At 39.9% G+C, this 11,009-nt stretch overlaps 1 protein-coding gene across 2 annotated transcripts; it reads left to right on the top strand.

Moving 5' to 3' along the window:
• The first annotated feature begins 702 nt into the window (after positions 1-702).
• On the top strand, positions 703-10,402 carry PRMT1 (protein arginine methyltransferase 1). 2 transcript variants are annotated; one of them, XM_072425721.1, is made up of 11 exons: positions 703-899; positions 4,294-4,347; positions 5,783-5,884; positions 5,963-6,118; positions 6,694-6,757; positions 6,863-7,005; positions 7,493-7,580; positions 7,878-7,993; positions 8,321-8,471; positions 9,221-9,342; positions 9,579-10,402. In XM_072425721.1, the coding sequence occupies exons 1-11, from the start codon at positions 870-872 to the stop codon at positions 9,660-9,662; spliced, it is 1,110 nt and encodes a 369-aa protein (XP_072281822.1). In that variant the 5' UTR covers positions 703-869; the 3' UTR covers positions 9,663-10,402. The 2 variants fall into 2 exon arrangements, with proteins under 2 accessions (XP_072281822.1, XP_072281823.1); XM_072425722.1 differs by lacking the exon at positions 4,294-4,347 and having other exon boundaries at positions 707-899.
• Positions 10,403-11,009: the final 607 nt, after the last annotated feature.

Here is an 11,009-nt window from a genome sequence, read left to right as displayed (position 1 = left end):
TTCAAGGGTTCCTCGGGGGCAAAAAGCTTGAGAATAGCTGCCCAAGGCCATTTTTTTTCTTTAACATAGCAAAATATTGGGAGCAAGATAGAAATACTGTAAGCCATAAGCTGTGAAACAACATTCACTTCATCAGCCCACCTATATGTGTTTTGCACGCCTGCGGCCATTTTTTATGGAACCCCTAATAGTTGCCTTCCTGATTATTTCCAAATACTGGCAACTATGTTATGTGTGCTTGTAGATGTTCATAGGGAAACCAAAGGTCTTATAATGGCTTCATTTTACTATCACAAATTATTGTCTGGGTAGAATATACTGTGTGACGGCTGCACCAGATTGATTTCTGTGCTGTAAGGGAATCATTACGTCTGCTACCTACTGTATAGCAAGAATAGGGTGGAATATTCTTTATATTTAAACTATAATGCAAATTACACACTGCATACATTTGTAAATGTAGTTTTACACAATTCTATGACTTCCCCGCTAAAGCAGAACCCCTGCAATCTCTGACAACGGCTCACACTGCTGACTCCATTATATCACCTAAGGGCGCTGCGTATTGAGAGGCTGGCCTATCAGCGTCAAGGGGCGTTTCCTTCCTGTAGTAAAGGACTTAGATTTAGCGGCTACAGCCAATCGAATAGAAGTATTTGCCTGAACCCCTCACTGTATCCAGCCCCTGTTGGTCGTGAAAGGAGCGCGAAGCTCGCCAGGCGAATGCAGCGGTGGGCGGAGTTTGTCGGAGATTCATAAAGAGCTGGGCCTCGCTGCATGTCGCAGTTCTTTCTGAGGAAGCCTCAGTTCCATCCATAGGCTTCGGTCGCGTGGTGTGAAGAAGACGAGGGAAACTTGGAGCTGGCATCATGGCAGAAGCAAGCGCCTGCAACATGGAGGTAAAACGGGCCGGCGGGTTTATCGTGGTGGGGGAACTTGTTTCATTCATTCGGGCGTTGTGTGGTACGTGTAGGCCCGGTCAGTGTTGGCCCTAAGCGAAGCTTTGAATATAGTGAGGTCGGGCGCAGTGGTGGTATAAGGCCCGGCTGCTGACGTCACAGGCCTTCTGGTCTCCGCGTGCTTTCTCGTGCCGCGTGACATGTAATGTGGGCTCCGGCTAGCTGGCACCGCTTTGTCCTACAGCTCCCCGTGCAAAGGCCCTGGCTCCGCCCACATGCCGGCCATACAAAGGGATTCCTTGTCCCCACGTGCGATCGTTGTCTATGCATGGCCGTGCTCGGCCTTTGTGCTGATGGATAGCGGCCTACACGTTTCCCTTACACGGACACTACGATGTCGCTGACTGAATAGCAAATTATTTAACATATGCCGGTGTAATATTTTCTTTTAAAATGCTCAAAAACTGCATCAATCCCCCTCTAAACTGAATGGCAAGCAGTGAGTTTCTGGTATTGGGACGCACGTGGTTACCATGCTTGGTATGTGCAGCCATAGTGGTGGGGGAGGATTAGAACCCTTGTTAGCTTTTTTACTCCTCTCATTTTAGGGAGGTACCCCAGCACTGAAACGCCTGATTGTACTCAGCAATTGCCTTACACTATTTGCAGCAGATCAAAGAATAGTCAGTCACATTCAATGGTTTATTTATTGTAAATGTTCTAATTTTTTATTGGTGTCAGTGTCCATGTTTTTTAAGACCTAAAATAAAATGTCTTGTCTATGAAAAATAGAATATGACCATCTGTACAGAGGGGACAGAGGAAGCTGCTTTGATAAACAGTAAAGCCACTTCCATGTACTTAAATTTAAGTCCAGATAAGTGTGACCATCCACCTTCTAGCTGTACCTTCAAGCACTCTGAAATATTGGCTAACAAAATATTTAAGTAGTGTCTAGCCCTGATCTGGTATGAAAGTTATATGTTGTCTCATTCAACCCACTAGTCACATGACTTGCTGCAAAGTTTAGTTTGTCCATTTTGTGTTTCTGTGGCATCTTTATGGGAACATTACTAAAGAAGCTTCCACTGAAAAGCACTTTCTGATTCCACCATTTCATTTACATGGAGGCAATTTTGTATTTGGTCAGCAAACCCTAAATGCATATTGAAGTAAGCCTTTTTGTCATGATTGTGTGTATGAAATGGTTTTAAGCTTTGGTATGTCGGGCACCTTTTTCTTTCTCTAATAAAAGCCTCCTTGCCATACCTGAGGTTCTAGTTTTAACTTTTCTCAGAAGTTTCAAAATACTCAGTTTGTGGCACAGTATCCATGTGGCACAAAGTTCTACCTGTCTCATTAGTTTGTGATGGATACTTAAGATGGACCATACGGATTGAATGGGGGTTTTTGGCTACCAGCTGGAATGCCCAATTCCTTAGACTGGAAATGGAACTACAATAGCTGGAAGGCACCATTCCTAACAAATTAAAGTGGCTGCACGAGGACTCCCAAAAATAAAGCTTGAGGTACCTAAAGAGGAAGCAAACTCAAAAAGTGGCCAAAACAAAAAAAAAATACACTTGCCTTCAATCGCAGTGCAGTTGATCTTGTCCAGAGTTCTTCAGGTCCCACGTATTTACAGTGCTCGTTTTTGGGGAGGTGCAACCATTTTCTCTTCCTACATCAACCGACGCAGCCGTGAGATTGGGGGGGAAATGCGGATCTCGCTGCCCATGCGTGAGAGGTGCTCAGGCATGTGCAGAAGGAACACCCAAGAGCTTCCCAGGATGCGTGATGTAGGTATCCCGGGAGGCATTGCGCTCCCATTTATTCTCCATCGCCTATTTAATTGAGATTTAAGGGGGTGTTGCTGCACCCTTTTTATTTATATGTATGTGTGTGTGTATATATATATATATATATATATATATATATATATATATATATATATATATATATATATTGCACTTAAGTAACTTTTTTGCACTTTTTTAATGAAAGGGTTGTCCACCCTCTTATGTAAAAAGAAAATTTTAGTTTAGGCACGCTTTAAAGGACATCTAAACCCCACACTACCAACATCTCCTTTCACGGGGCACCACCATCCTATTTCTTCTCTTCCTAGTTGTGGTTTTTGGCTATCTTGATTGGCCTGGTGAGGATGATGTTTGTTCAATCCTGGCATCAGCTGGATAGGACCTTTTTGCTGAGTTTTCTGGCAGCTAACTAATTTTGTCTGTTCCATGGAGTGATCAGGCAGGTAAGAATGCTTATTGCAGAAGGGACATTGCCCTTTTCTTTCTGCATGAAGCCATGCCTGATTCTACATTTTTCCAATGTAGAAGTTTAGTTTAGTAGAAGTTTCAAGTAGTTTCAAGTAGTTTTCTAGTAGTTTCAAGTAGAAGTTTAGCAGGGACAACACATTTTTAAAATTTGGAAAATAGAGTACACTCCAGTTCTCAGATTGTGTTGTAGAAATGTACAATTATTGCATTTCATTGTGAAAGGTGAACAAACCCCACAAAGATGGGTGTGTACATCAACCTATTTGCTTTATGAATGAATGCAGCCTGCCCCTGATACCTGTGCATTAATTTTGCTGGATAATGCAGCACAACACTTCTGTGTTGGCTTGGTGCCAGTGGGTGGAACCATGTGGTGTAGTGGCAGGGTAGGACTCAAGGAAGTGTCAGATTTTGAATGATGAATCTGTTGAATGCAATGATCCAAGTCACAGGTAGCGGGACAGGTAAGTAAGGGTTTTTATGCTCCTAAACCTCATCATAACTTTTTAACTGTAAAATGGGAAAGTTTTAGAAGATGTCATCCATATAGGTGCATTTCCTCTTGTGCATGCACTGGAAAGTTTTAGCTCAAAATACAGCAGTTGTTTTCAATGCTCTTTATTTTTCAAAAATCCCATTGATGTAAGAATATATGCAGCTTTGTGCAGTTCTTTACTAGAACTTGCTGTTTAGCATCCAAGCCCCAGTTCGAGTCCTGTGTGGAGTGTTGTATATACATTTTTGAAGTGGACATAATGCATGCTGTAGGTGCCCACATACATTAGGAAAAACGTGACTACTCCGAAAAACATTCTGCCTACAAATGTAAAAAGTTCTTTTTTTGTAAAAGCTGGGCCAGTGGGTATGTACGAAAAAAGGGTATAATGGGCCAGTCAAGGAAGTTGTAGTACTGTAACAATTTAACAGTATTGCAGTAGAATAAAATAAGCTTCCTGTAGGTTTTTTTAATGAGCAGCCATGTGTGCTCAGTAAGGTTTATTCTGTAGGTGTGTATGATTCATCGTGTATGCTTTCTGCTCCTCCTACATGAATGATATGCAGTCATAAGAAAAAAACTAATGCGTTGTCTCGTTACTTTTTCCTAGAACTTTGTAGCCAAGTTGGCCAATGGAATGAGCCTGGGGACTGCATTGGAAGATGTAAATATCCTTTATACACTGCTGATTAAAGGGAACCTGCCACTGTTAACTTTAGAGCAGTACTTTAGAGCAAGGAACATTTTAATGCACTGTTGACATAACTCAAGTCAGCTTTACCTGCAAAAGGATCTAGATCCCCTTGTACAGTCTTAGTCTTCATATGCCTGTCACACAGCATAACCATAAAAAAAAAAAACTTTCTAGTATATATTCAGCTTGTATAGATTTTACAGCTTCCTGCACATAAGCATAAAGTTGTAGTTGGGAGAGTTCTCTACAAATTAGAACTTAGAATGGACTAAGGAATACCTGGCTGTGTGGCAAAGAATTGTAATCACGAAATCTAACAAATCTGTTTGACAAGTAGAATACTGCTTGTGTGGAGGTCTGATTTGTCAGCTGACAAGTAGTTGTCTGTATGTAACCTATTCGTGATTTAAACCATCCTGCTTGTCATGGGTTTGAGCTCCAATATCCTTCCCTACACTCATATTCTCTAATCCAACGTGCAAGCCACCTCTAATGGTTTGTGAAAGCTTTCACAGTGTATTGTGTGTGTGTTAGGACTTTGACTTAAGTCTCGCTTGGGATTTTTAAACTACTTGTGCTTGGTTGACAGCTCCTAGGGTCCGCAGACTACTTTGTTCAGGATCAAATGGTACTTTTTTAATTGTACCAAGTGTCAACAGCGACATGTTCCCTTTAAGTATTGGGCAACCTGGCTATGAAATCTGTACATTAAGTGCAATTATATTTTGTTTGTGAGAATGCAGAAACTGAGACAGTTTATTTTTTTGAGTAGTGGAGCATAACTATTGGGCTGGTTTTATTTTCTGAAATAAGGGGTTATTTCTGCCATGAGGGATACGCTGGCCTTAGGACGAATTTTAGGATTTAAAGTGTATGCCAAGCCCAAACTATTAGATATAATACTCTAGGTGTACTGAGCAAGTTTGGCTTAGAATAATAGTCTTTGTAGAATATTGATACAGTTGGCTTAGCCAGCATTTGATTCAATGAAAGCTAAAACCTATGGGAATTTGAAGACTGCCATGCTAGACTTGTTTCCTGAAAACAGCTTGTGGTGTGGTTGTAATTCTAGTGGTCTCCAGTTTGTGTAGATCTGGAGTTCTGGGTCAGACCTAAAGTGAAGGTACACATTTTAGGAGGCAAATGTAATATTAGTACAAGTTATATTTGTGCATTGACTTATATTTAACAATTCTCTCCAGAAAGACTGATGAAGATACCTGTCCTGATATAAACCAGCAGCCAAATATTGCAACATCTTGGAACCATGTGTGCCCTCAATTTGCAAAGCAGAATCACCTGCAAACACTTCAATATTTTTTTGTGTATATCTAGGGCGTTGTATTGGTTTATTGCTTGTATACCTTTTGAAATCTGTGTATTTAATTGTATCATTCTTTTCTAGGTTTCTTGTACTCAACCAGAGAGCAGCATCAAACCATCAGCTGAAGAGATGACCTCTAAAGACTACTACTTCGATTCTTATGCACACTTTGGCATCCATGAGGTAAGTGTCAAGTGTTTACATGTTTATTAGTTAACATGGAATTGCAGACAACTTATACTTTTTTTTTTTTTTCTGCAGGAAATGTTAAAGGATGAAGTTCGGACACTGACCTATCGAAACTCAATGTTTCACAACAGACACTTGTTTAAGGACAAAGTTGTCTTGGATGTTGGAAGTGGAACAGGAATCCTCTGCATGTTTGCAGCTAAAGCTGGGGCAAAAAAAGTTATTGGGGTAAGGAGAGTTTTTGTATTTAAAAATGATCGCTTGCTGACAAACAATCCTCTAACAATTTGTATAAACACAAGACCAGCACTTCTATGTGGAATGCTGACCATAAGGATGGGGTTGATCACTTCATTGTTGCACTTTTTTAGCACATGCATGTGAATACTGTGGAAATGAACTATAGATGGGTGAAATGAAAGCAGTCTTATTGCCCGAATCCAGGGTTTGCTTACCTTGTGCTCTCACTAAAAACTGTTCCTAGACACTCGGTGTTCCACTTGACAAACTAAAGTGGGGGGGGGGGGGGGGGGTTTAGTGGCAGCTAAAACCTGCCTTTTGTCAATTTCCCTATTGCAGGTTACCCTTTCCAATCTGAAAAAAGATTGTCATGTACAGAAAATAAAGAGAATATCTCAAACGGAGTCCTTGATGGCATGAGATGGGGTTCATACATTTTTATTCAATGCAGAATGAAAAATGTTTTAAGTGTAAATATGCTGCAGGCTTAAAAGTACTGAAAAAAGTTGCTTGAATGTTGCATTCGGAATGCCCTATTTAATTTTAAACTGTATATTTTTCAGATTGAGTGCTCAAGTATTTCTGACTACGCCATCAAGATTGTGAAGGCAAACAAACTGGATCACAGTATGTCCTATACTTGTAAGACTTTTTCTCCCCAATGGCTTATGTCAGTATGTAACCTTGTGCTTTTTTTTTTTTTTTTTTTTTTTTTTCTCTCTTCCCCCTCAGTTGTAACAATCATCAAGGGCAAAGTGGAAGAGGTAGAGCTGCCAGTGGAAAAAGTTGACATAATAATCAGTGAATGGATGGGTTATTGTCTGTTCTATGAATCCATGTTGAACACTGTTATTTATGCAAGGGACAAATGGCTGGTAAGTAGCTAAAATATACTACATGATGTTCAGTAAATATAATCAATGTTTGTTTTTGTTTTTTCCCTTTGAAAACTAGTTAAGTAAGTTTCCTAGATTCTCTCTGGTGAGCTTTGTCATAGCATTAATAGTTGATAGACAACCAAAGAAAGTATCAAATACAAAACTGTTTTAGGCTTTTTATGAAACATTGCCGTGCTCAACCCAGAATCGTGTGTGTGGTTTTTTAAGGCTGGGTGGCCCAACTTAAGGTACTGTGACCCCCAACTTGGTAACCACCCAAAACTAGACGGGTGGTTGCTGAAAAGTGCCAGGCTGGGGAGAACACAGCCTTGATTGCTATTTGTAGCATGTCTTATTAGGTCTGTTTATTGGACGGGGTGTGAATTTCACTGGCTGAGAAATGACATGGCATGACATAGTAAAACAGTTTTTTTTCTCTCCCAATTTTATGCCAGGTCTAATACATTTTGTTTGTTTTTTTTAGACACCTGATGGACTTATATTTCCTGATCGTGCAACACTTTACGTTACAGCAATAGAAGATAGACAGTACAAAGACTACAAAATTCACTGTAAGACCTTGTTCAACTATGTTCGTTAAAAGAATTGCTTTAAGCATAAAGATGCATGTAAAACCATCTGTAACATAAATTGGGTGTGCCTAATTTGCTACATCCAATGAGACTTATTGTTAGACAATATTGTATAAAAACATAGGCTTCACCAAGTCTTTATTTTTTTTTTTAAATCGACATTGCTTTTTGCTCTAATCAATTGACATTACATTCTGAAAACAATTATTCAACATGATGTATGTATAAAGAAATATAGCAAGTTCTCATTATGGGTCTTTTTTTCTTTTATTATAGGGTGGGAGAATGTCTACGGTTTTGATATGTCTTGTATCAAGGATGTCGCCATCAAGGAACCTCTTGTTGATGTGGTCGATCCCAAGCAACTAGTCACGAACTCCTGTCTTATTAAGGTATGCATATTTCAAACCAGCAAATCTTTTTGCTTAATCTGCCTATGTCCATGTAACAAGTTATTTGTTGCACCCATGTGGCTGTCCCTTGGCTATTAGCAGTAGGATGGAATTAAAGGCAAGCTGCCATAACAAATGTTTTGGCAATGTGTTTCAAGTTTAATTTTTTTTCCCTCACCAATTTAAACCTGTATTGTAAAAGTTTAGGTCTTGATGGACTATTGTATGAATTGCTGTTTATGCCTTCAGGTACTTTGCTTTTAAGCCACACTACATATAGATTTTGCCCTTCACAAGTTGCCTTAACATTTTTCTCATAATTTTTAGGAAGTGGATATTTACACAGTTAAGGTTGATGACCTCAGCTTTACCTCTCCATTCTGCCTCCAAGTAAAACGAAATGACTACATCCATGCACTTGTGGCTTATTTCAACATAGAGTTTACACGCTGCCATAAGAGGACAGGTTTTTCTACAAGTAAGTAGTTGTGCCTTTGGAATGTATTTTGTGCATCTTCCAGATATTGTCTTTCACTATGTGCAGGGGATCCACTTTGGCTCTGCAGACTGTTCTTCTTGGTCTTCAAATCCCTTTACACTAAATATGTCACAAATCGGGAACAAGATGATGGTAATATGCATGAGCAGAAGTCCTTTTAAACAAAAATAAATATATAAAACCTGGGTAAAGATTTACACAATACTTCAGCATCCTTTGTTTTAACTCCCATGTGCCCAACAAACCTAAAATTTAACGAGACCTATTTGAAGAGCAATCTGATTAAGTGAATAGGTGTTGCATAGAAACAAATTGGTGGCTGTGTGAATACGTGAACTGTTACACAATGGTTTTCCCCCCCCCCCCCCCCCAATTTAGGAGTCTGGGCCCAACTCAACCACTAATCGCCCATGTTGGTCTTTTAATGTAATGGGCACACTAATTGACAAATAGTATTAAAGGAATGGCTAAGTTGGTGTGTGGGTATATAGTCCTATAAACCATGGATTGCTGCAGGTGCTGGCTTGTGTGTAAAATGACATTCACTGAGATGCTGGTACTTTTATGAAGAGTCTCCTTGCTGACTTGAGACCAGCAGAAGATGTGGTCAGTTGACCCATTACAGGTATAGGTCATCTTGATGGCAGGGCTCTTTAACAATATATGTACAGTACTAATATATAATATATGTACATAGCCTGCTCACTCTAACCCTTTTCCTATTCTAGGTCCAGAGTCTCCATACACCCATTGGAAACAGACTGTTTTTTACATGGAAGATTATTTGACTGTTAAAACAGGGGAGGAGATCTTTGGAACAATAAGCATGAAGCCCAACGCCAAGAATAATGTAAGTCATGTTTAAAATTCTTTCCTTTTTCTGACATCATAGAGAATACTGCAAACTTTACTGAATTTAAAACTCCAATCTAGGACTCGGTATTACATCACTTCATGTTTCTTTCCCATTAGTGTAGTTGGAGCCAGGCTGTTGGGAGGAGGGGTCATAGGTCTACGTTCTTGGATCATTTTTGTGTAGCAATCTTGGCTTTAATATTGACCATGTGTCTTTTCTTCTCCCTACAGCGTGACTTGGACTTTACCGTTGACATCGACTTTAAAGGCCAGCTCTGTGAGCTTTCCTGTTCAACAGATTACAGAATGCGCTGAAACAAAGAACTGCCTGACCTGATGAAACCTATCATGTATACATTTAGCTGTGTGGTTTTATTTACATATAGCATACACCTTTTAACCTTTTTGCCAATCTGAGCAGAAGGGTGTTTTAAAATCCCTGACCAATCCTGAGTGTCACAGACGCACTAATGACATGGACTTGTCCTTGAGAAAATGCCTGTAAGGGAAACCGTGGTCAACGTTCTAATCTGTAAATAAAGATTTAGTGTTTTTTCTAAGTTGTAGGCCTTGCCACAGGTTCAGGGTTTTAGCAGCTGTGGCAAATAACCTGTCAACCAGTGCTTGTGAGGCCTGCGGCCATCTGTGTTCTAAAGTGTTACTCCATTCCATCAATTTAGTGGTCCTAGAATCGCCTTTTGCGCCACACATAAACATAACTTAGTGTTGCTAGCATGTGTTTTTTTCTGAACTTAGAAGCCATCATTTGACAAGGGAGTTGGTATTCCTTGGCAGCATAGACTTTTACTATGTCATACCTGGTTATAAGGAAAGCCTGTCCCTCATGACCACAGCAGGTGTGCGCTACAATGTGTAAGTGAAAGAACTGATTCTTAGGTGCTGCCATTTTGTACCCCATTTTTTTTTTTTTAATGTCCTTCACATGAAAAGGTTTTGTTTTACAGGTTATCAAAGGTTGCCCATTGTGATTGTTTTCATAAGTTATGGTTTTTATATGGTTACATTCATAATGAAATTAAAAAGTGAACTGTGAACTTAGTGTGTTTCTTAACATGTGTTGCAAATGTCAAGGTGCTCAATTTATAAGTAGCATTGCCATGCGTAAGTTAAGTGGCTCATTGCACATAACATGGGTTTGTAAGTATTTTGAGATACTTGTGTTCAATGTGGCTTCTTTGTCTTCTGACAATGTAGCTTTCCTATGTTGGGGATTCTTGCATTTTTCATACAACAAGATTAAAAGTTAATGTATTTCTACAATTAAATGTCATAGCTCTGTTCAATAAGGAATGGTAAAGGGTAGGAGGCACATTACAAAACAATTTTCCTCTTGGTGTAGTTTACAATTATGCCCCAAGTATGTATGTCTACAGAAGACCTAGAAGAAAAGTCTTTTAGTGTGTCCAGCATGCTTTACCCCACTTTGAGGGGAGGGCGCACTGGCCAGAGCTGCAGACCATGGCCCCCCCCATACGCATCAAGGATCACAGGATGTATCCCTGACCTGCGATGGTAGAGTGGGCGGGTTCTGGTATCATGACGTTACTATGGGGGAAGTTTCTTCCCCTTGAGTCACACCCACTCCTTGTGCATGTGCGGTCCAGAGCTGGTAAATTTAGTGGTCTGTGGGTCCAAAAAAAG

The sequence above is a fragment of the Pyxicephalus adspersus genome, chromosome 11 (genome assembly GCF_032062135.1).
Source record: "Pyxicephalus adspersus chromosome 11, UCB_Pads_2.0, whole genome shotgun sequence".
NCBI classification, from domain to species: domain Eukaryota; kingdom Metazoa; phylum Chordata; class Amphibia; order Anura; family Pyxicephalidae; genus Pyxicephalus; species Pyxicephalus adspersus.
The sequence above is the reverse complement of the archived record's forward strand: the minus strand, read 5'-3'. Positions and strand labels throughout refer to the sequence as shown.